General features: G+C 36.4%; 4 protein-coding genes across 5 annotated transcripts; 1 reads left to right on the top strand and 3 right to left on the bottom strand.

Annotated features, from left to right (window-relative positions):
* Positions 1–1,267: 1,267 nt before the first annotated feature.
* Positions 1,268–2,337, bottom strand: LOC143548936 (uncharacterized). The gene is made up of 2 exons (XM_077039973.1): positions 1,500–2,337; positions 1,268–1,415 (listed from the first exon to the last, which is right to left on the bottom strand). Exons 1-2 carry the CDS (start codon positions 2,277–2,279, stop codon positions 1,329–1,331), a joined length of 867 nt encoding a protein of 288 aa, XP_076896088.1. The 5' UTR covers positions 2,280–2,337; the 3' UTR covers positions 1,268–1,328.
* Positions 2,338–6,854: 4,517 nt separating this feature from the next.
* Positions 6,855–10,629, top strand: LOC143548935 (rho guanine nucleotide exchange factor 8-like). The gene is made up of 7 exons (XM_077039972.1): positions 6,855–7,268; positions 7,347–7,463; positions 7,869–8,023; positions 8,106–8,180; positions 8,274–8,540; positions 9,046–9,369; positions 10,132–10,629. Exons 1-7 carry the CDS (start codon positions 7,181–7,183, stop codon positions 10,546–10,548), a joined length of 1,443 nt encoding a protein of 480 aa, XP_076896087.1. The 5' UTR covers positions 6,855–7,180; the 3' UTR covers positions 10,549–10,629.
* A 271-nt stretch (positions 10,630–10,900) lies between these two features.
* On the bottom strand, positions 10,901–13,964 carry LOC143548933 (ras-related protein Rab7). Of its 2 annotated transcripts, XM_077039970.1 has the most exons (7): positions 13,785–13,964; positions 13,639–13,665; positions 11,924–12,023; positions 11,677–11,823; positions 11,515–11,595; positions 11,295–11,440; positions 10,901–11,178 (listed from the first exon to the last, which is right to left on the bottom strand). In XM_077039970.1, the coding sequence occupies exons 1-7, from the start codon at positions 13,835–13,837 to the stop codon at positions 11,112–11,114; spliced, it is 621 nt and encodes a 206-aa protein (XP_076896085.1). In that variant the 5' UTR covers positions 13,838–13,964; the 3' UTR covers positions 10,901–11,111. The 2 variants fall into 2 exon arrangements, with proteins under 2 accessions (XP_076896085.1, XP_076896086.1); XM_077039971.1 differs by lacking the exon at positions 11,515–11,595.
* A 3,879-nt stretch (positions 13,965–17,843) lies between these two features.
* On the bottom strand, positions 17,844–22,569 carry LOC143548955 (proline-rich receptor-like protein kinase PERK1). The gene is made up of 7 exons (XM_077039988.1): positions 22,026–22,569; positions 20,558–21,112; positions 20,389–20,475; positions 20,229–20,299; positions 19,476–19,552; positions 19,257–19,404; positions 17,844–18,452 (listed from the first exon to the last, which is right to left on the bottom strand). Exons 1-7 carry the CDS (start codon positions 22,558–22,560, stop codon positions 17,994–17,996), a joined length of 1,932 nt encoding a protein of 643 aa, XP_076896103.1. The 5' UTR covers positions 22,561–22,569; the 3' UTR covers positions 17,844–17,993.
* Positions 22,570–24,715: the final 2,146 nt, after the last annotated feature.

The following is a 24,715-nucleotide window of genomic DNA, read 5'->3' as shown; positions in this document are numbered from 1 at the left end:
CGTGCCAGGTTCGAATCTAGCTTTCACTAGTTGTTGTCTTTAATCCACTTAGGCCAAGTGGTATACCCCATATTCCCTCACACGTGAGGTGAGGTCAATGGCCGGTAGTCCCACATGGAAGCTGACATGGCCTCCCTCACGCGAGGGTCCCCTTAACCCCCCCCCCCCCCCCCCCCCCCCCGGGGTCATGCATGACCTGAGTCCACTAACCATCCTCGGTCTCCTCCCAGTGGAGGAGCCAATCATTTTTTTCCTTTTAAATTATTTTTATTATTAAATAATGGAATGGTGAAGAATGATAGAGAATAGTGTATTTCCTTGGTTAAGCGGTGATGTTGAATGATGGGAGGGAGGCTGATGTGATGCAAACGTGGTGAATGAGGAAAATGATGTTGAGGGATGTATACCCCTTAGCCTTAGACAACATCTGCCTTACACAAGCTGCGTCTTAACTGATCATATTGGTTAGCGGGTATTGGTGGGTCCCATACGGTTATATAAAAAAGTACATGATCATGTGTTTTTGCCATTTTAGCATGCTGAAAACACCACCTCAACTAGAATTAGAACTTATTTACTGAATTTTTATACATCTACTAAAGAATTTAAATTTCATGATATGATATTAAGAATGCACCAAAACAACAATTTTTCATTTTATTTGCTGCAAAACACTATTAAATTTTTTTTTTTCTACACAAGTTCCACAAGCAAATCATCAATTAATCTGCTCAAAACCATCTTCTCCAAATCTAACACAGTTTCGTCGACTTCATTTACCGTAAAACCATCTTTCCAACCAGTAGTACCCCACGCTCCACCGATTGTATTCAAACTCAAATCCCTTTCCAGAAATACAGAAACTGTAACCGCAGCACACCTCTCGTGTGGAAACTTACTATAACTTCTTAAATTTTCAAGCTTTTTCATAATCTCCCTTGTCGTCTGACCCTCGAATATGCAAACTCTTGACGGTAAAATGGATCTTGGAATCAACGGGCTTTGTCTTTGGTATTCATGCTCCAAAAACTCGTTTATGCAGTCTTGAAAAAGCTCAAAACTTGCTGGCTCGGGTTCTTGAAAGTCTATTATAGTTTTCAAGATTCTTGCTTTATGTGCATTGATGTCAAAAACACTATTTTCTTCTTGACTGTTTCTTGTTACCGATTGATCAATACCCGTAATATTATCATCTCTAACACGAGATAAATCTTTTTCAAAAGCTTCACAGAGTGATTCTTTTTGTCTCACTTTGCCAGTTTCTGTACAAGATGTCAAGATTCAAGAACATACAACAAAATTTATGAATAAAGCATTAATCTTTATGGTTATGTATGTGATTTACCTTTAATTTTAACTTCAAAATCTTTACTTTCTTCTTGAATTTGCGAATCGATTTGCAAAGCTTCATGAACCTACAATGACATGCATCAAAGTTAGAATCATACTTGACTTTTGACATAATGTTTTTGTGATATTTAAAGTTTGAAAGAACTCACTATGATCGGCTTTTCAATCTTTGTATTCTTTTTTACATTATTTGACTTGCTGGTTGATAAAGCCGAAGAATTTGTTCGTTTTGAAACTTGATTCAGGAGAGCGCTTCTCTGTGGCTTCACAGAACTGTTTCTTGAAATCGAATTAGTAGATTTTGCGCTATCAACCGATTTTTTCTTAATTTGCGGTGCCATCTTTTGAATCTTGTCTATTTTCTTTTCAACTTCTTGCTTTCTTTGAGATTTTGTGACAACAGGAACAGAAGCTTTCGGTTTATTAGAAGGCGAATCTGATTTTGATTTCAATGTCCCTCTATTTCTGGCACTTTTATCTTCGGTTTTCGCCTTTTCTTGATGAATCTTTCGGATTGGATTTTCATAAACTTTAACTTTCAGTTCATCAGAATATAAACCAGCCCGTTGCGGTTTCACTAAAACAATCGGTGATACATCATCTACAAATCTTTTGCTAGTTGGTTTGATTTCTCGCTTGTTGCTTCTCAAAAGTCCTTTAGATTGCATCATGTTGATGATTTCATCTAATGACATATGTTCTCGATCCGTTTTCTTAACGAAAAACTGTGGTTTCTTTCCATTTGGCAAATCAACATCGAAAACGGGCCTAGTTTTGCTACAAACATCCACTTGCTTCCGCGGCGGCTTTGCAGGAAACTCTTCTAAGCCCATGAGTTTAGCAATCAAGTTTGACCCTTTTGACTTTTCCTCTGTAGCCCTTGATGAAAAAGACTCAGAAGAAGTGAACTCGTGAGTCGAAAACACCATTGAAGAAGACGTGCTTGAGCTTGTTGAAGCGATATCAGGAGACAACTGTGGTTTCCTTTTACCTGCATAGTCAAAAAATAAAAACAAAAAACGAAAAAAAACTTTAATTTATAATATTTTAAACTATTTTACAAACATTAAAGATAGAGAATTACACCTTCTATGTATGTGCTTGAAAAAGCACTTTCTTGATAAAACTTTTGTTTAGAAAGCCCTTCTTTAATCACTTCTCTAAGCTCTGTAAAACAATCCCGTGACGACCCATTCGCCAATTTTCTATCTTTTTGATAACCCGAATCATAAATTTCAAAACTTTCAAACCGATCCGAACCACTTCTACTAAAAAGTTCTTCACTTGGTTTTTCTTGTTTCTTCTTGAAACTTGCCATACTCACTTCTTGCAATTTTCCAAGCATCATTAGTGATTCTTGAAGATCAAGAGCCCCTTTAAGCAAATCCTTCGCGATATCCTTCGGTTGACTTTTAAAACCAACCCCTTTCGACCACAAATCGATAGCTTCGTTTAGATTCCGAGCTCCATTTTTCACCTCAACAAGAGACATTTTTTCCTTTTCTTTTGAACTCTTTGATTGCATTTCTTTTTCGGTTCTTCGGGTACTCGTTTTCGTAGTATTAGTTTTTGTTATTTTGATTGTTTTCCCTTCAACTACACCTCTTGGATCTTCACAGGTGACAAATGATCTGTACACAACTGATCTCAGGCTTTCTTGAGGCATATTCTATCATTATATCGATAAAGTCAGAAACTTTATTAAAAATTATCAAAATTCACATTTAGGTTACATTTGTTGCTTACTTAATCCACTATTTTCAATCCAAAAAAAGACAAATTCCAAGAATTCAAAACATTTGTCCGGCTGCATAGTTCATGCCCAACAAGACAAAAAAATAATAATAATATAAATAATAATTAAATCATCAATTGCCGCCATTAAAGAAACAAGTATCTTTCTAGACAAACAGTGACAGATCTAAACAAGACTCCAAAAACAAAACTTGAAACAAATTAAAACAAATTAGGTTAAATAAGCATATGATCCAAGAACAAGAAATGAGTACCTTTTAGAGTGTTTCTTTGCTACCAGACAGCAATAATCACCATTTATTAAACCCAAATTGACAATCTTGAAACAACCATATGAAAAGATGTAAACTTGAAACACCAAATCAAGATTTCAAGAATCTTTGCTTACAAACAGAAATAATCAGCATTTATTAAACCAAATTGACAATCTTGAAACACCCATATGAAAAAAATGTAAACTTGAAGGTTAAACCACCATTAATGAACACCAAATCAAGATTTCAAGAATCTTTGCTTACAAACAGAAATAATCAGCATTTATTAAACCCAAATTGGCAATCTTGAAACACCCATATGAAAAAGATTAAATTTTTTCAGAGTTTGAACTATAAAATCAAGATTTCAAGAATCATGGGAGAAAGAAGGTAAAGTTGGAGTCTTCAATTGTGGTAAAGAAATAAAAACTGAATCTTTATGAATCAAGGTGATGTTAAGAGCAAATTTGCAGGTGAAGCAACATGTTTTGTGAGAAATAATTAAGGGTGATTTTTATAAAAGGGAGAAAATGTGAATATATGAATATGAAAGGTTAAAGAATAATAATTGAATTGGGATTTATGTTCTCATGGGTATCATCATGAATTCAGAGCCCTTAGTTTCATGGGTATCCCAAGATATTATACTTCTTTGAAAATTATAATAAAAGATTTAATAAGTTATATAATGTAATCTAATAATAATAATAATCATCATGTTTTCATGTGATTAGATGATTACCGTTTGGCTCCTAGCATGTGATTATGGAGGCCCTCCAAAGATTATTAACATAATTGTTTAAAAATCTAAAGGGTTATTAAATTATTATTAATATTATTACTTACTAAGACCATGTGTCGTGAAGGGGTTTTATCGCCCCTCAACATCACCGTCACGTAGGAAACAGACTTTAAAGATCTTCTTAATAAAACCATGTTTTAGTTTAAAGACTCCTTTATATATATGTGAGTGTATGAAAGAGAGAGAATGTGTGAAAGAAACTCTTGACCCCACCTTTCTCCTTATGCCGCCCGGCAACCAAATGCCCCACACCGCCGCTATGCATCCCCGGCGCGGTGTGCAGCAACGTTAAATCCCCCAATACCCTATGCAGCTCACACCACAAAGTCTAATAAGGTGTTTCATTTGCAAATGAACTTTAAACGGTCTATCCAAAACACTGCAAGATTCTAAGTGTGCTCGGGTTATAGATTGATGTTTTTGGTAAAAATAAATATATGAGTCATACTCAAGCTTTGCCTAATAAATTCATCAACCTAAATCCTTCAAACTGTCAACATAATACGATCAACACCCTATAATAACACGTTGTTTTAAAATACTTATTATTCTTTATTAAAAAAACTATAAGAGGATTGTTTCAAAGTTCTATCAAAACATTGTATTATAACATATTATGAATAATAACTTCTTATTTAATAATATTTAATAATCTCAATGAAACTCATACATTATAGGTAACATAACATATAAATGAAATAATGGTTTTAAACTAGAATAGAATCACAAGAGTCTTGTTTGGCTGGATTTAGCATCTTTTCGGGGTGGAGTTTTAAATGTAATTTAATCCCCACCAATCTTTTGTTTGCCTCTTGTCTGCTAGACATCAATTTCAAATCCTCCTTCAATTTATGATATGTCATATGTTGGGTCCATATGTTTTCAATTTGAACCTCATTTCACTATATAAACTACTAGTGTAAATGTGTAATGTTTAAAAAAATCAAGACGTGCGAGTTAACATGTACAGTTGTCAAGATCGTTATCTTTCTATGAATCATTTTGTCTTTTTAAGAGTTTAAGATTGCAAAACGAAATGCACTTAAACACGATAACCTTTCTCATAAAAAAAGTTGTAAGTTCACTTATATTAGTATATAGTGATATAAATTATACTAAGAGATTGATGTGATTAAGATCTTAGGTTTTGAAATGTTGAGGTCGGGTAACTTTACGAATTTTACTTTTACGGTCATTTTAGTCAGTAAGTTTATCTATTGTTTTAGTAATGTTAGCCTACTTATAGTAATATAGTTTTTGTTACATAATATGTTACGGTTAAACACTTAAAAACAAGATCTTGTGTAAGATCTTATGGTTGTAGAGACCATATGCCGGACCGACACACATTTACTAAATGAAAGTACTAAATCATAAGATGTTAGGATGCACACTAGATTTTATAGTTAAATTAAAACAAAGATTACTCGCATATTTGGGGCAGTTTCAAACGCGGTTAAAAAAAACAAATAGACAAAGGTTAGAGGATGTATTTGCGCCCATTATCAAAATAAGTTGTTACTTTTAAATACAACTATTTAACAGTAAACACATATTCTTATAATTATAATTTGTGTTCGAAAACTAATTGGATTACATCTAATTGGATTACTTTTTAGAAAATGGACAAGGGGAAGGATACCTGACACTATGGTGTGTGGTGGCAGTGGGGTGGTTGGTGGTGTTACATTGGGTGGAAGTGGTGGTGTGGATATAGTGGGGCTGGATAGCAGAAATGGTGGTGGTTGGTAATCAATGGAGGTGAGTATGGGATGGGTTGTTTTGACCTTTGACTTCAGCAGGAGCACAAGTTTATGTTTTTTATATACTTAAATTCAAAATTTTAGTAATAATTTAAAATTAAAATTAAAGAAAATACCCTTCTGGCTAATACCTTTAAAGTTTCAAAGTCACAAAGTGAGTCAAAGGGTATGAATGAATAATGATAGTCACTTTACAATGTGTATGTTAACAAATAGAATAATAGTATGTCCCTTTATCAAATTTCATCTCACTTATGTATGGGATTGCAAAGGAACCCAAATTACACGGGTAAATTTGAAATATTTGAAACGTATGTTTTTACATGTTCCAACTTATCTATGTATGGTATGCATACTTGTTATTAGGTATAACACGTGTATGGTATATATACACGTCACCAGTATACACTTCAATTTTATTTTAATATAATTTCCATTTCTAACTAATAGAATATACTAATCACAATTTTTTTTGGTAATAAATTATATAAAAACCAAAAGCAAGAAATGTACTAAAAAATTCTAAAAGATAATTGTTAACAAACTAGCGAGTATACACAATACTGACAGATACTTGACAGATATTGGGTTAGATGTAAAACACGATTTTAGAATGACACCTAAAATAGAAATTACCAATACTCATCTCATTATATCATTATAGTCACTATTTAATAACCAATCTAAGCCCAATAAATAAGTAAGATGAGTTATTATATTTTATATAAAAACTTATATTAAAAATTAAAAACTGAAAAGATTACAAACTAGCTCATTCCACATCAGAAAATCTACTTACATGTGAGTGTTATCTATCTGGTTTTCGGTTTTACCTAGAATGAAGATTTTTTCGGTTGAAATCGAAAACGAACCGAACCAAATTCAGGTAATCCCAACTGAACAGAAAACCGGATTCAAATTCGATTCGGTTTTCTGGCTTTACCAAATAATGGACCCTATCATGATGCTCAATTATAGCCCATATAGGTTCAGATTATACCAATTTAAGACCCTCTTATTTCAATTTTTGACCACTATCTAGAAAAAAACATGCACCCCACATTCAAATATCTCAAAAAGACCAAGAATGGAAACAAAAACAACAGTAAAATTTAAACAACAATAAAAATAAAAACCACTCAAATTCATTTTAACCTCTTATTTGGGTCTAAGCAATTTGTCTTTTTTTTCTTTTGTTTTTCCTGCAAATGCAGAAACCATAATAATCAATCAACAACATTTCAAACCTTTGTCAAATGGAAGCAAGCACTACGCCGATAGACGAACAAGAACCTGTCGTAACCGACAATGATCACGCTTCCCTGGTTAAGTTGAAGCGACATGGTATGTTTTTTCTTTTAGTAACTTTATTGTTTCGGTCTGAAAACGTTTGGAGAAAATAGAATTCAGTTGTTTGTGCAGAGTTGGAACAAATGAAAGACAGATTTGCTAAGCTTCTTTTAGGAGAAGATATGTCCGGTGGCAGCAAAGGCGTTTCTTCTGCTTTGGCTTTATCTAATGCCATTACAAATCTTGCTGGTAATCTTGATCAAAGTTGTTTAATTTATGCATTTTTGCTCATTTTTCATATTTTCTTGGTAAATTTCTTTGTCTTCATACAAAAAGTTGTTTAATTTAATGATATTTTATTCATTTTTCATGTTTTTTGTGTTTAATTTCTCAATCTTGATCTAAAAAGTTGTTAAATTTAAATGTTCAACTCAATCTTTATTCAAAAAGTTGATTAATTTAATGACTTTTGTTCATTGTTCATGCCTTTTGTGTTAAATTTCTTAATCTTTATCTAAAAAGTTTTAAATTTATTAATGTTTTGTTCTTTTTTCATGTTTTTTTTTCGTGTGAGTTTATTAATCTTTATCTCAGAAGTTGTTTAATTTAATGATTTCTGTTCATTTTTCTTTTTTTTTTGGGTTAAATTTGCAGCTTCTGCATTTGGAGAGCAACATAAACTTGCACCCATGCCGGAAGACAGGAAAAAAAGATGGAGAAGAGAAGTCGGTTGGCTTCTTTCGGTTACTGATTACGTCGTTGAATTTGTTGCCTCGCAACAAACGTCCAAAGGCGGATCAAACATGGAGGTATGTTTGTATAAACAGATTATGCATATGATTATCTAATTATAGACTTGTAGTTTATCATCTGATTTCGATAATCTTTAAGGTTATGACGACAAAACAAAGAAGTGATTTGAGGATGAATATCCCAGCTTTAAAGAAGCTAGACGCGATGCTCATTGTAATGACCCGAATCCCATTTCCCATGCGATTTTAACAGCATTTTTTTTATAATAATGACGATGAAGAAAATTGTAAATAATATATAATTCAGGGTTGTCTAGCCAATTTCAAGAATCAGAATCAATTCTGGTATGTATCAAAAGACGCAGACGAGTCCGAAAAAGGTGTTCAAAGAAGCGATAAATGGTGGTTACCGACAGTTAAAGTTCCACCAGAAGGACTTTCTGAAGAATCAAGAAAATGGATGCAGCATCAAAAAGATTGTGTTAATCAAGTTTTGAAAGCTTCCATGGCTATAAATGCAGAAATACTTGCAGAAATGGAGATCCCGGAAAACTATATCGACAATCTCCCAAAGGTAAGAAACGGGTCGGTTTCAGTACGGGTCAAAACGGGCCACCCGACCCGAAAACACTTTTGCAATATTTAATTGATAAAAAAAATGAAGATCCCGGAAAATTATCGACAGTCTCCCAAAGGTAAGAAACGGGTCGGGTAACGGGTCAGTTTCAGTACGGGTCAAAACGGGCCTCCGAACCGAAAACACTTTTGCAATATATAATTGATAAAAAAAATGGAGATCCCGAAAAATTACCATCAAAAATCTCCCAAAGATAAGAAAATGGGTAAAGCAACGGGTCGGTTTCAGTACAGGTCAAAACGGGCCACCAACCCGAAAACACTTTTGCAATATTTAATTGATAAAAAAAATGGAGATCCTGGAAAATTATATCGACAATCTCCCAAAGGTAAGATGAACGGGTCGGGTAATGGGTCGGTATAAGTACGGGTCAAAACGGGCCCCCCAACCCGAAACACTTTTGCAATGTTTAATTGATTAATTTTTTTTTACTTTTAAACAGAATGGAAGAGAAAGCCTTGGAGATACAATCTACAAGAATATTACAGTTGACTTGTTTGACCCGGCACAGTTTCTATCAACAATGGATCTCTCAACCGAGCTAACGGTTCTTGATCTTAAAAACAAAATAGAAGCTTCTATAGTTATTTGGAAAAGAAAGATGAATCAAAAGGACTCAAAATCTTCTTGGAGTTCATCAATTGTAAGTATGGAGAAAAGAGAGCTTTTTGAAGACCGAGCGGAAACCATTTTACTTCTCTTGAAACAACAGTTCCCGGGACTTCCTCAATCGTCACTGGAAATTAGCAAAATTGAGTCTAATAATGTATGAACACGAACAAAATTTCGTATTTCGTTAACCTTTTTCTCGATCAATCATTATAACGTAAAGGTGGCGTTTGGATACACGTTTTGAAGAAAAACGTGCATCCAAGCAACTAACTTTGTTCAAAAAGCTCGCTCGAAATTGACTCGCTTGTAAACGAGGAGCCGTGCCTGAGCCAAGGACGGCTCGGCTCATGGCTCGCTTGTTAGCTGGCTCGTTGTCTCGTTTAAGTTTAAGCCCAACTTTATATATATATTGAAAATTGAATAAAACAAATATTGAAAACTCTCTCCATGTTGAAAACTCTCGTTTGACTCGGTTAAAATTAAAACTCAAATTTTAATATATAATTACTAATTCTGTAATTAATAACATTTGCATTATTTGTATGTTACAAATATTATTTATATATCAATGTGTAAGATATAAAAATACAAATATTTTAAAAAATAAACGAGCAGGCTTTATAAGAAACGAGCCGAGCCCGAGCTCAACGTTTCAGCTTTATAAGAAAGCGAGCCGAGTCCGAGCTCAACGTTTCAGCTTCTTAAGATAAACGAGCCTAGCCCGAGCTCAATGTTACAACTCTTTAAGATGAACGAGCCCAAGCTAAACGTTTCAGCTTGTTAAGATAGAGCAGGATCGACTCGATTTGTAAACAAGCCAAGCATGAGCCCACCCTGTCTCTGCTTGGCTCGTTTACAGCCCTAATCCAAACACTTCTAAAAGAGTAACTCGCTTATGATATTTTGAGCTATGTAGAATGTTGGTCATGCTATATTGGAGAGCTATTCAAGGGTTTTAGAAAGTTTAGCAAACACGGTGATGAACCGCATCGAGGATGTCCTCTATGCAGATAAAGTGGCACAAGATCCGTCATTGGTAGCAAAGAAGAGGACAATGTCAACACGAGGGGTGTTGGATGAATCCAACGGTCAAGTATCAGGTCAAACTCCAGATCAAACACCTACAAGATCACCTACATCAATGACACTATCGGATGTTATGGGGTGGAGTGTTGATGATCAAACAACAAGCAGCGCCTCTAGCCCTAACGTAGAGGATAAAGAGACCGAAAAGTATCAGAGCAAATCTGCTAAGATTTTGGCGAGAACAAAGAACTCGTATATGGAGAAATTAGAGGCGTATAAACTAAGAAGCCCGACAACCCGCCATTAGTGGAGATTAAACTTAGGATTAGTAGACATAATTGCACATTCAATGTATATACTCCTATTATGGATCATTCATTGTACATATTTTTTTCAAATATGATTACTAATTATTTATTTCAAGTAGTATTAATAATATTACTACTAATAATTATAGCAATAATAATAAACTATTTTATTTAGATTTTGGGCTCTAAAATAATGATTTAAGTACATAAAATGATATATACACATCAAAATAATCAGCGAGTTGGGTCGTTTAAAAGTTGATCATTTTGATATGATCAACAACTAGTGCATTGGAAACCAAATTATTAATAACAAAGAAAAAACAGAGATTTTTGTCAAAACCAACATGAAAATAACCATATCAAATTAAACAATTAACCTTAGAATTAACTTATGAAAAAAAAAACTTCCAGTAGTTCATAACATATTACACAAACCAATTAATCAACAATTTAATGCATGAATTATGAAATAATTATAACTAATAAGGATATACATTGATGATAAAAACGTGCATGATTGCATCAACATGCCTCGAAACAATCCATTGATTCAACACGCTTAACATTCACATCCCGAAGATTTTTGTTGCCGTGCACTAGCCACATCAATGATATCCGGAAGATAGCTTCATAAATAATTAACAATCAATAATTAATAATTAATAGCGAATTTTAAAGCTATTATAAAAAAATTATCTAAAGATTCTAATGGATGAATAAGTGGCACTTCAAAAATGCATACGTTTCTTCCTCGGGCTCATTTTTAAGAGCGTTTTTGGCTATACACTCGAAAGCAGCTTCAACATTAAACCCGTCTTTAGCCGATGTTTCAAAGTAAGGAATATTCCCTTTTGAAGCACACCATGCTTTTGCTTTCTTTTCAGACACCTGAAACGGGAAAAAAAATATTAACTTTAACGCAAACGCATTAAAAGTTGACAAAAATGAAAAGACCGTTTTACCACTCGGCTATTGCCTCCATCTATATCTATCTTGTTACCCAATACAACGAACGGAAAGTTTTCTGGATCAGCAGGACTCGCCTGACGAAAATAATACATTCTCGGTTAACAAATTAATAATTTCAGTAATTTGGATCTTGTTTCAACTGTGACGGTTTTTACCTGAATAAGGAACTCTTCCCTCCAATTATTAAGGTTATCAAATGATTTCATGACATTAACATCATGTACAAGAACACAACAATCTGCACCGCGATAAAATGCTACACCTAGACTTTGAAATCGTTCTTGTCCAGCTGTGTCCCATATCTATATAATGTGTTTAGCATATACATAACATGCATCACAATGAGTATTCATTAATTTACTCTGTTAAATGTTGAACAGTTTCGTATATAAAGAAACAGACCTGTAATGTGAAAATCCTATCTTCAAACTGTATTTCTTTCGTTAAGAAGTCAGCTCCGATAGTAGCTTTGTACTGGTTACTGAACTTCCGATTCACATATCTAAATCAAATGATATAAGCCGACAATATGCTGTTCTTTTATTTAGAACAAAACTGATCTGTTCGCTAGAAGCCATTAATTACAAGTAAACAAACCACATGAACATGAACGGAGCATGTTCGTGTTTGTTCGTTTAAATTTAACCGAGCAAATGATCGAACACGAGCAATTAAACAAACAAGGTTTTCTTGTCGGTGTCCGTTCGTTAAGAAATTCTGAAAATGAACATGCTCGCCTTCGTATATGTTCGTCAACAGTATAAACAAACATTTTGGGAATGTAAACGAATAATAAAAACTTAACACATATGAACGAACATAACCGAGCTAAAACCAATTAAAAGTAAATGTGAACAACAATGTATTGCCGTGTTGGGCCTAAAAAGTTATTAAAACTAGATTAAATTGCAATGGGCTTAAATATTAAACCAAACGAGCACAAACGAAAATAAACGGAAAAACGATGCATGTATTCATGTTCGTTCATTAATCTAAATTAACAAACATTTTTATTCGCGTTCATGCATTCATTAAATAAACTAGCTTCCCACCAAACCGTTCACGAACAGTTCACTCAACGTTCGGTTCATTTACAGGCCTAATTACAAGCTCAATTCAAATCTATTAAAAATTGTGAAAATTGTTACAAACTGAATTTAGGGCAACTGCATGAAATCAACTGATCTAGAAACTAAAGTTTTAAATTAAATATTAACGAACTTAAACAAACACGAACTAAGGGGGTGTTTGGGATTGCTTATTTTCACCAACTTATAACTAATTAACTTTTTGAAAAGTTAAAAAGTTGTTTGGGATTTGCTTATGTTGTAAGAGGATAAGTTAATAAGTCACAATGTTGTGGCTGATTAACTTTTGACAAAAAGTTATAAGGAGGTAAAATAAGGAATCCCAAACACCCCGTAACTACCATTAATAAATGTTACCGAACGAGCATCACAGTTATCAAATGCGCAAGGGGCATAGGCCTCCTTAGGGGCCTAGGCACAAGGCGCAAAAAAAGCGAAGGCCAGAGAAAAAAAAACGCACTTAAAAAAACAATCAAAAGTATAATATGTATATGAAAAATACCATTATTCTTCAAATAAAATAAACAAAAGCTATTATATAACATTTAATATCATATCATTAGTACCAAAAGTTAAAGATTTATAATTCCAAAACTTGAATAACTAGATGTTCAATGTAATTCCTTTCACCCCTCCTAGATCTAACTTTCAATAACACTCCTCGTGTTTCTTTCGCTCGGCTGTTATCTTCTCATGTTCTAGGCATAGACAATGCCGAAGCGCTCGCCTAGGAACTAGAAGCGCATTTATTGAACATCGCCCGAAAAATGGTCCTAGGCGCAAAAGGCGAGGGCTTTTAATAACTACGAAATTAAATGAACGAACTTCACGAACATAAATGTGCAAACAATACACGTGCTCATATTCATTCATTTAACTAAATTAACAAACTTTTTCGCTCACATTCACCCCTTCACTAAAAAAACCAACTTCCCACAAACATTAATTTCCTTCAAAAATTTTGAAAATTGCACCAAATTAAAAACAGGGCAACTTAATAAAACCAATAATTCCACAAATCAAGGATACTGATTCATCAAAGACGTCTTTCCAACCCTGCAATCAACCAATAAACATCAAAAAGCAGTTTAATTGGACTCAATTTACTGATTCAGTAAACTATTGATTGTATATATGAAAATTATAAGAAAATTGATGAAATTAAAGAATTAAACCCGCTGTCGCCGAGGATTATGACTTTGAGAAGCATACGACGACGAGAAGCCATGGATTCAGAGCTTCAGTTGGTTCAATTTTGATCTGAGAGTGAAATTGGGGATTAGGGTTCTTGATGCTTTACAGCAAATAACGTGGAAGAATAGAATATACCAAGATTCTCTTTTTTAAATAATATAAATCTTTTAAATGGTATATAAAGTATATAAACTACCTGTCATTTCCGTTATGTTTGGAGAATATTATTAGTACTATTTTACTATACGAGTAATCCAATATTCCAATGTCAAAACGTGACTTTATACGTCCGTAATCGCAGATAATGCTGGATAGCCTAAGCCTATAATCTCTTGTTTGTGGGAAAACCTGTCTTGCTATAGTAAAACCTGATTGGAATCAAATTCGAACTTAAGACCTTGAAGTCTCTAGCCCAAGTCTTTACTTCGGGAACGATTCAAATTTCAAATAGTTTTTTAAAAAATGTCATCGTATTGGGGTTGTTTAATAGGTGTGTGGACGGTTCAGTACCAAAACCAAAGTTTTTGAATTTTGAAAACTGTTGTGTTTCTGTTTTTCGATTTTGTCATTTTAGTATTTTTTTTTGTCGGGAAAAAATTGTGAAAATAATGAATTTGGGTTTAAATTATTATGTTAATTAATAACTAACTGATTGTTATATATTTAACTAAATTATTTGAGTTACATGTTTATTTAATTCTTATAACTTATTTAAAATGAAAATAATAATAAAAATCTATTTGGTTAAGCTGTTTAAATTGTTTCCTGCTAACTAAACTTTATTTGCAGGCCTTATCTTTGTTTGCTAGTAGATAGATATTCATTTGAATAATTTGTAAGTTCTATTTTGAGTTAATTAATTATTAATCCATTGGCCAAGCTTCTTTAGGGCTAAGAGAGTATAAATTTACCCGTTTTCGACTGAAATTTTGAGTCCACCCCCTCCCTAGACGTGCACAAATCAGTTTTTTTTAAAACCCGGAACCGGGTAGGAACCGGTTTTAAGAACCGGGTACAAAATGGAACCGGTTCCTGTCAGGAACCGGAGCCGACCCGGTAGGCAAATATCAGGAACCAGTGGAACCGGGTAGGGTAGGAACCGGGTCCGATTTATACCCGAAAACCGGTTCCAGCGGGTTTTCCTAGTTTAAATCATTTTTGACCGTTGGAAACCGGTTCCAACGGCTATTTTACCGTTTTTAGACCGTTAAAAGTGGTTATTACCTCATCCAAAATTTCAAACAATTTTTCGGCGGTATTGGAAACGGAAAATTTTCAAACACGATGGTGCGTTTCATCATTTGCCAAGATACCGGATCGATCCAATGCACGGTCACACAAAGGTACGATTCCGGTAACTCATGGGGTGCCGACCAAACATCGCTAGTTAAGTTGACACCCGTTTGTAAAGTGTCAAAAAAATCAATTAAATCTTTTTTGGCACATTCCCACAACTTTAGACAATGACGTCGAAGAGTGGTACGACTTACATGGGTATAGCGCGGTTGAAGAGTCTCTCTAATCAAGGCCGTCAATTGAGGGTTGTCGAAGTGGTTAAACAGCAACCTTGTTGAATCACGAACTTCGTCATCCTATCGTGAACCGCTTTCACGTTGTAACGAAATAGTGCCCCATCTTTACCCAATTCGGCTTGGACCGTGGCGGGAACTTCTTTCAACGCCTTACAAAATTTCTTCTCGATGTGCTTCTTTAAAGTAGAGTTTGAATCATGCTTTAAATAAGTGCCACACAATTTGCAACGAGCCTTAATGTCTCCATTAAGCAACTCAACCAAATCCCAATTCCGCCATACTTCTTCGTTGCGGCTATGAGAGAGGATCTTTGCAACTCCGACGTCATCTTCGGCACGAACCGGGTCAATAAAAATGGAATCGATAGCCGCCGCCTTTCTTTTGCCCTTGTTTTGGCTTGCCATAATAACTAGTTATCGAGTGGTGGTGGAATGGAAGTGAAAAAAATTGGAGTGTAAAGTGTAAACCGATAAGTTTGCTTGATGTTTTTGAGTTGGAGTGGTAAAACAAGTGATCATCCAACCCTTTATATAGTTTTTTAGCTCAAAAACCGGTTCCAACGGCTATATTACCGTTGGAACCGGTTACAACGGCTCTTTTTCGTAAAAAACCCGGCGGAACAGGTTATTTCGGATAGGAAACGAAATCGGGCTGGAACCGGTTCCGGGTAGGAACCGGTTTTTTGACAAATACATGGGTCCGGATAGGGTTATCCGGGTATTATAATACCCTAACCTAGACGTGCACAAAAAAAACGATTCCGGAACCTAACTGGTGGAACCGAACCGGAACCGGTTCCAGTTCCAACCCGGTTGGAACAATACCCGGTTTGGGTATTTTTGTACCCGAAAATCGTACCCGGTTCTCCTATTTGTATGTCAGTACCAGTTCCAACCCGGTTCCTACCCGGTTCTTAATTGGAACCGGTTCGGTTCGTACCCGGAAAAACCGGTTCCGACGGGTTTTTTTTGAAGGGTCAAACAAAAGTCAAACTAGCCGTTGGAACCGGTTCCAACGGTAATATAGCCGTTGAAACCGGTTTTTTAGACACCAATTAGCCGTTGGAACCGGTTCCAACGGTAATATAGCCGTTGGAACCGGTTTTTGATGCCCAAACCTATATATAACTTGTTTCCATTAAAAACTAACTATTACAAACCTATATATAACTTGTTTCCTATATTTAAAAACTAACTATTACAAACATTATTAAAACATAAACGATACTAAACATAACAACTAAAACATAAAAACAAAGTCCGTCGTTTTAATCCGGGAATACTTATTTTTGGGTTGTAGAGCCGGACGACTCTCCCGCTTCCGTTTTTTTAGCTTCCAATCTTCTTTTCTCTCGACAATACTTATTCGTATGTTTTCGTAATGTCGAGTTGGACCCTGCTTTAAGAAACTTCGAGCAATATTTGCAACGTGCCAACTCATGTGAGTCGGTCATGAGACACAAATCGTAATGAACCCAAACATCGGGGCATCTTGTTGTTTCGATCACCATAACAACGTCATCATTGGTTGCCATTTGTTGTCGGTTTAAGGTTAATTGTGGTTTGGAGTGTGTTTTATAGTTTTGGAAGTGGTTTAACAAGTAAACAAACAAACCTTGCTATTTATAGTAAGAAAATAACCTATTTATAGTTAAAAAACCGGTTCCAACGGTCAAAAACGGCTATATAGCCGTTGGAACCGGTTCCTAACGGCTCTAATATTTAAATTTCAAAAAAAACCGGTGGAACCGGTTTTTACGTAAAAACCGGTTCCGGTTCATACCCTACCCGGTTCTTAAAAGTTCGCATATCTGGGCATCAGTTCGGGTCGGGAACCGAACCGGTTCTTGATTGGAACCGGTGCCATTTTACAACCCGGTGTGAAAAAACCGGTTTGGAACCGGTTCGGGTTTTCCATTTGAACCCGATTTGTGCACCTCTACCCTAACCGGTATGGGGAATACTGGATACGAATCGGAACCGGTTCCGGGTCGGTTCCACCGGTTCGGGTCCGAAACCGGTTTTTTTGTGCACGTCTACCCCTCCCCACTCTGCTTATGAAAGTTTTTTATACATTTTTTTTCGGTCTCATCAGCATTTTCGTCTAAGCTTTGCTGTTGTTAACATCGATAAGTTATTATACACTTCTTATATGGTAACTTCTAATAGAATTGTTACTTATAAACATAATTATAATTATACAAGTTTTTTTTATTGAAATTTGACAATTTAGCTTAAAAAACAACTTTAAAGTTTAAACCTCATAATGCATAATCATTTCTAAATATTGAAATAAAATAATCTTTAACATGCCATTAAATTATTAGTAGGTTCTATTTGACAATATAATATAACTAGTTGCCTATATAAAGTCTTGGCAACATGACCCACACAATAACGGTTTAATTGACAGCAACATTATTTCTAACAAACACTTGTGATATCCAAATTCAAAGCAAAAAAGACAACACAACTCAAAATAAAAATAAAACCTTTTCTCAAAACTTTAAATCATCAAATAAAAGAATTTATGTTGTATAATAAAACAAAATTAAATACAATCAAACCAAAACACAAATCATACTAGTTAAAAAAAATCAATAGAAGAAACATATCACCAAGAATTAGCAAGAAACTTTATACACGAGCCAGTTAACGATCAAAACCCGTCGCCATCTCTTTTATACTTACCCAGTTCCATTTCACGGGTATTCTGCCCTTCGCTACTTGACCCGGATGGATACACCCCGTAATCACTCGTGGGTCGGCTATATTCACTGCTAGCATTATATTCTTGTGTGCCTAAAGCCATCTTTCTGAACTTTACCATGTCATCGTTGTACTGGCCCGCGTCATAGTCTGAGCTCCCGTGGGACCCGAAGGCCGAACTGTGTCCGGGCCGGATTCCTTCGTTTAGGTCTGATAGTGACACGTCACCTTCCAAGGCCCGGACCACTTGGCTCATCCTGGGCCTGCGACGGGCCGAGTGGCGGACGCAGGCCGCGGCACAAGAAACCATACGGGCCATTTCGTCATGGTTGTATTGGTTTTGGAGACGCGGGTCGGCTATTGAGTCAAAGTTTCCATCATCCATGGCTCGTCTGAGCAACGGTCGTGCCTGTAGTTTGATTTATGTAAAGATTATAAACGTTACCGCAAACGAAGATAAAAAGTTTAAAACTTTATCAACTAAAGATAATAAACACATTCTTGGGCCAAATCTACAAATTCCCAACAAAAAGCTCAAAACTTTTTTAGTTAAACTTACGCCTGTGAATTTAGGGGCGCAAACAAGCCGAGCTGCTCGCGAGCTACTCGAGATCGCCTCGTGAAAAAGCTCGATCGAGCCTAGCTTAAACGAGCCCGAGCCTAAAAGTAAGCTCATTTAATAAACGAGCCCGAGCCGAGCCCGAGCTTCACTTATCAAGCTCAAGCCAGCTCACAAGCCTAAACGAGCCTGTCATTTGTATAATTTATATATATATACACATATATATTTGCATGTATATAGATGCATATAACAATTAATAAATTAACAAAATAACTAAATAATATATATTATGTTATATATTAAACTTTAATTGAAAAAAATATAAAAATAATTAAAAATATATATTTATTAATTAATAAATAGTAAACGAGCCGAGCTCGAGCTTGAAAAACTAGTCACAAGCCGAGCTCGAGCTTTAGAAATAAAGATCGAAATGAGCCGAGCTCAAGCTCGGGCTCGGTTCGGCTCGTTTGCACCCCGTAATCTTGATAGGGTTGTTCGTTTACATTCAAGCCCGCGTATGAATTCTGGTAAAGATATTATTACAAATTTTCAAGTGATGCAAAAATGCATTCTTGCGTGCTAATATTCATATACTTGGAACAAATCAACATTTTTTACAAAAGCATGTGCATAAATAAGTGAACTTACCCAATCTACTAAACTATCATCCATAAAAGTTTGAGCGGAATCAACGGGCCTGCGTCCAGTGATCAATTCCAGGAGCATGACCCCATACGAGAAAACGTCAGATTTGTCTGTGAGTTTGCCTGAAGATGCATACTCTGGAGCTAGGTACCTGTAATACATAAAAGTTAAATTTAGGACAAATTTACGTCAACCTGACTGCTTGTTTGTTTTGAAACTTACCCAAAAGTTCCCATCACTCGGGTGGATACATGAGTGGCAACGTCAGAAGTAATCTTGGCAAGCCCGAAATCAGCAACCTATGAATTCTATTAAGGTTAGTAAATGCAAGTTTCAAAGTGAAGAGAGATGATACCAGATACAATTATTCGGGTCGGATACAAATCACAACATTCGAATTATATTGGATCTACCCACGGTGCGTCGCCTAAATGGTAAGCCGTGTGGAGTGCATGTTTGTGAATACCTTTGAGATCAACATAAATAAGATCAACAGGTCAAACAACTTTTTTTTTATATTAACTCAATTTTCACGTAGTTATGTGAAACTGATTCTCACGTCGGAGGGTGGTCACAGAGAGTCTTCCCTTGTGGTGAGGCTTACGGCACTATTGTTTTGACAAGATATGCTAAACAATAGCACCATTAGCCTCCCGCTAGAATGCAAGACTCCATGCGATCACCTCTAGCGTGAGAAACAATTTCACACAAATACCTGAAGAATGCGCATAGAGAGAACGATGTGAGCTGAATGACCTCATTCATGATGATATCAAGGAAATTTATGCTAGGAACTGATCCTGTTGGTGGTCACAAACATGCACTCTATACATCTTGCCACTTGGGCAAAACACCATGGATGGATCTGATACAGTTCGATTCTTGTGAGGTTATCCGGATATCCACGTCTAGTATCATATCTCTTTACAAAGAAACAACAAGCATCTCAACATTAAAAATATAATAATAAGCTACCATCGCTTCAAAATGGAAATCAAGAAGTATATTAGCCGCTTTAATATCGCGATGAATGATCTTAGGATGGCCTACAAACAAAAAGAAGGTTAAGTGCCACCAATGATCCGATGAATGATCTTTCAATGTGCAAAGTGCAAACGACTAAAAACGAACTTACAATCTTCATGGAGATAAGCTAGCCCTTTTGCTGCTCCTAGCGCAATTCGCAATCTTGTCGGGAATTCCATGACCGGGCGATTCTTTCCTGAAATTTTGGAGGGAACATATTATCACAATATATAGAAACAAAACACCCTTTAATTCACTGTCATTTGTAAGAAACTTACCATGTAAGTGGAACTCCAATGTGTTATTCGGAACAAACTCGTAAACAAGTAATCTTTGCGTTCCGGTCATACAATATCCAACCAAAGAAACAAGATGCTTGTGATGAACTCGGCTAATAATCTCAACCTCCGCCTGAAACTCGCGCTCACCCTGTCCACTGCCAGTTTTCAACTGTTTAACCGCCACTTCTTTCCCGTTAGGAAGCACGCCTCTATGAACATATCCAAATCCACCTTGCCCAAGAAGATTAGCTTCCGAAAACCCTTCGGTCGCCATCGCTAACTCATCGTAAGTGAATGTGCTCTTCGAAAACCCTAGTGACATCCCGGGAGACGGCGGTGGAAGTAGCGACCCGCCCGAGTAAGTTGTATCCGAACCGCCACTGCTGCTGATAAAAGGCGGCGGTGGCGGTGGTGGCTGAGGTGAAGCTGGTTTAGGCTTCGGTTTCGGGCTAGCATTTGGGTTGGGTGGTGGCATTGTTACAACATGATCAGAGGGTGGTGGTGGTGGTGCATTGTGTTGCCATTGTTGTGGTTGACCTCCATAAGAGTCAACTGTAAAAACCCAATTTCAAAAGATTAATAATTTCACAGTTACAAGTTACAATCTAATCTGGGTATATCAAGATTTTCAATAAAGATTAACAATTTAACAGTTACAAGTTACAATCTAATTTGGGTATATCAAGATTTTCAATAAAGATTAATAATTTAACAGATACAAGTTACAATCTAATCTAGGTATATCAAGATTTTCAATAAAGATAATAATTTAACGGTTACAAGCTACAATCTGATATGGTTATATCAAGATTTTGAATAAAGATTAATAATTTAACAATTACAAGTTACAATCTGATATGGGTTTATCAAGATTTTGAATAAAGATTAATACTTTAACAGTTAGGTCATGGTTTATACATTCACGCTCCTTAACTACACGCAGGCACCATATTACCTACTTTACCCCATTTCACTTCACCTCACCCTAAGAAAATTGTTTAACCCTCTTTGCTTCCCTTTATTTAATATAAAATTGATTCTTAAATTAATATGTATGTGTAGAGGATTTTAAAACCCGTTAACATTTTAACCCACGTTGCATTTAACGCCCATTTACCCATGAAAGGAGTGGTATGCCACTCGTTAACCCTTGCAAACTCAGCTTTAACACCCTAGGCGTTAAGGTATGATATACCTTAACGTCTACACCCAATAATATACGAATCAATAATATAAGAATCAATTTACATTAAATAAAGAGAGGTAAAAGGGATTAAACAATTTTCTTGAGTTAAGAAACGTGAATGTATACCACATGGCCTTACAAGTTACAATTTGATTTGGGTATATCAAGATTTTGGATAAAGAGTAATAATTTAACAGTTACAAAGCTACAATCTGATCTGGGTATCACAAGATTTTGAATAAAGATTAATAAAGCATGCAAATTTATGCAAATAATAACCTTTAGGCGGTGCCGCCGGCGGCGGAACATAATAACCCACAGGAGCTTGAGTTCTTCTTCTCTTCTTTCTACAACAAAGAAACAATATGCTGAGCACAGCAAGAATCACAAACCCACCAATTGCAATCCCAACCACCACCCCAGTTGAAATCGCCGGCGAACTTTCCGGCGAGGATTGTGTCGCCGGAGTACGAGTAGAACCACCTCTCGGCGGCGGCGGAGACGGCGGAGATCTGCCAGGAGGAGACGGCGGACTGTTTCTTGAAGTGGGTGGCGCCGGGGTGGTGGTGGACGGCGGTGGTGCGGTGGGTGTCGGTGGCGCCGGCGGAGATGTCGCCGGAGCTGGGATTGCCGGTGTTACCGGCGACGGAGGAGATGAAGCAGGGGAGATGGGGGCTGGTGGGGAAGTGGCTGCCGGAGGTGGGGAAGTAGCTGCCGGAGGTGGTGATGTGGCGGCGGCGGGTGGCGGTGAGGTGGTGTCGGCCGGTGGTGAGGTTGTGGGTGCCGGAGATGTCACCGGCGCCGGAGATGACATAATTAGAGATTATTAAAGATTAATGAATATATGAATATCATGAATTTTAGTCTCTAAGTTTGTTGAATTTGTATGAAAGTGTGGCCGGAAAACATGTAGGCCGGAAAGTTGAATCTCCGGCGGAATTGTGAGAGTATTAATAAAGAAAAAGTGGATGTGGTTTTGTTCCACATGGAGTGGAGTAGTGATTTGAATTGCAAACCAGGGTGTACCTAGAAAGATAAAGGGGCCCACACCCACAATTATGCTTTTTGGTGATTACTATTATTATTATTATTATTATTATTTTGAGAGTTTCTTTGTCACGCTCTGATCAGACTATGTTGTTTTAACTGGGTCGTGTTGGCTTTCAGAGTTTGGCCGGCTACCAGTTGGTGGCAGTTGTTATATCACCACAAAAGCATAACTCTCTGACGTATCATACCGTGGGACGAAAACCTGGATGAACTCAGAATTTTTCATTGTTATAATACTCTGAAAGTGGCGTAAATGAAGATCGAAGTTAAGTTTGGATCTCTATAGGAGATCCCAGTTTTTTTATCACCATGCTATAAGCGGTGGATTTTAATTTTTAAATACTAAGTTTTCTGTTTTTTTTTTAATGTAAATAATTGAAAGTTTGATCTTTTATTTTGTAAGTATTCTGTTTTAAGTAAAATCTTATCAATTTGCTATGTTAGTTGTTTAAAAGATAATGTATGACGTGTTAATCTTGGTTAAAAGATTAGAATGGTGAATTAGGAAAGTTGAAGGTTTAAGGATTAAAAGTTATTGATAAAGTTTATATAAAAAAAAGAGGTTAGACCATGTGTTATGGGCTAAATAGCACTTGCTAGTCCCACGGATGGCGCCAATGAAGAAACGTGGATCGACTTACTAGTAGACGATCAACTTTCCTCGGTTATGAGTGTGCTATATCACCGATGGTTTTCCGGAGTATGAATTCTTCCACCTACAAAACGAGCAGCACCGTGAACTTACCCCTCAGAAAGGGACAGAGGGGTCCTCTTTGGGGTAACCCTCCGGTGTGAGAATAAGATATTGTAGGAGAAGATAATAATAATCTGAAAGTGAGTAAGGATTTAGAATGTATTTTCTTGCTTACCTCCCCTTGTGGAGGTGGTGTGGTATTTATAGTGTTAGGGTTTCCAATGATTGGGCTCAGACCCAATTAGGGCCTTTTTGGCCTCCTCCTATTGCTTCGCGCCACGTGTCCTTAGGACACCTGGTGCTTTTTCATTGATTATTCTCTGACCAAGGTATTTCACCTGACCCATGTGCAATCACGTGGTAGCACATGGGTTTTGCTGAGTTGTCCACCTTTCATTGGCAGCTGTCAACATCAGCATATTCTTTATTCCTTAAAGGATACCTTCTGGAAGGTTGTCTGATGAGCACAATCATGGTTGTCCTTATCCTGATTTGGATAAGGACGTGGTTGATTATGTGCATGTGTGATACGCGCCTATCCTGGGGATGCGCGAGGTCTTCTCTTTATTCTCACGCGCAGATATTTCATGCGCAGATGTGATATGCGCAAGCATATGTAATATGCGTGAGCATATGTGATATGCGCCACGCGCAGATGCGCCACGCGCCGATGTGATATGCGTGAGCATATATGATGCGTGAGCATATGTGATATGCGCCACACGCAGATGCGCCACGCGCAGATGTGATATGCGTGAGCATATATGATGCGTGAGCATATGTGATACGCGTGAGCATATGTGATGCGTGATCATATGTGATATGCGTGAGCATATGTGATATGCGCCATGCGCATAGGTTTTGGCTTTGTGTCTTCATGACATCCTGATTTCAAGCCTCTTGTCTATATCTTGTGGGTTGACCTGCCCCGCTCGATGTTAAGGCGGGTGCATACCTCTTCAATGGGTTAACTAAAATTAAATGAAAACAAAATAAAAAGTTTGATTGGTTGTTATAGCATGAATCCACAATCATTTAGTGAAGATGACATGAACTAGTTGGCGCCTTACCCTTTGGCACCGTCTTTACTTGGAACGGCATATTGTAGAGCTTGTTAAAGTGACCACAAAACACTTGTTTGACGCCCAATATGAGTCCACAACGACCAATCTTAAAGTTAAAGATAGCGTTTATTTATTTTTGTTTGAGAATTATTAGGAGTTAC

The sequence above is a fragment of the Bidens hawaiensis genome, unplaced genomic scaffold, assembly GCF_021521415.1.
Source record: "Bidens hawaiensis isolate Kalapana, Puna unplaced genomic scaffold, B.hawaiensis_p1.1 tig00015320_1, whole genome shotgun sequence".
Taxonomy (NCBI): domain Eukaryota; kingdom Viridiplantae; phylum Streptophyta; class Magnoliopsida; order Asterales; family Asteraceae; genus Bidens; species Bidens hawaiensis.
The sequence above is the reverse complement of the archived record's forward strand: the minus strand, read 5'-3'. Positions and strand labels throughout refer to the sequence as shown.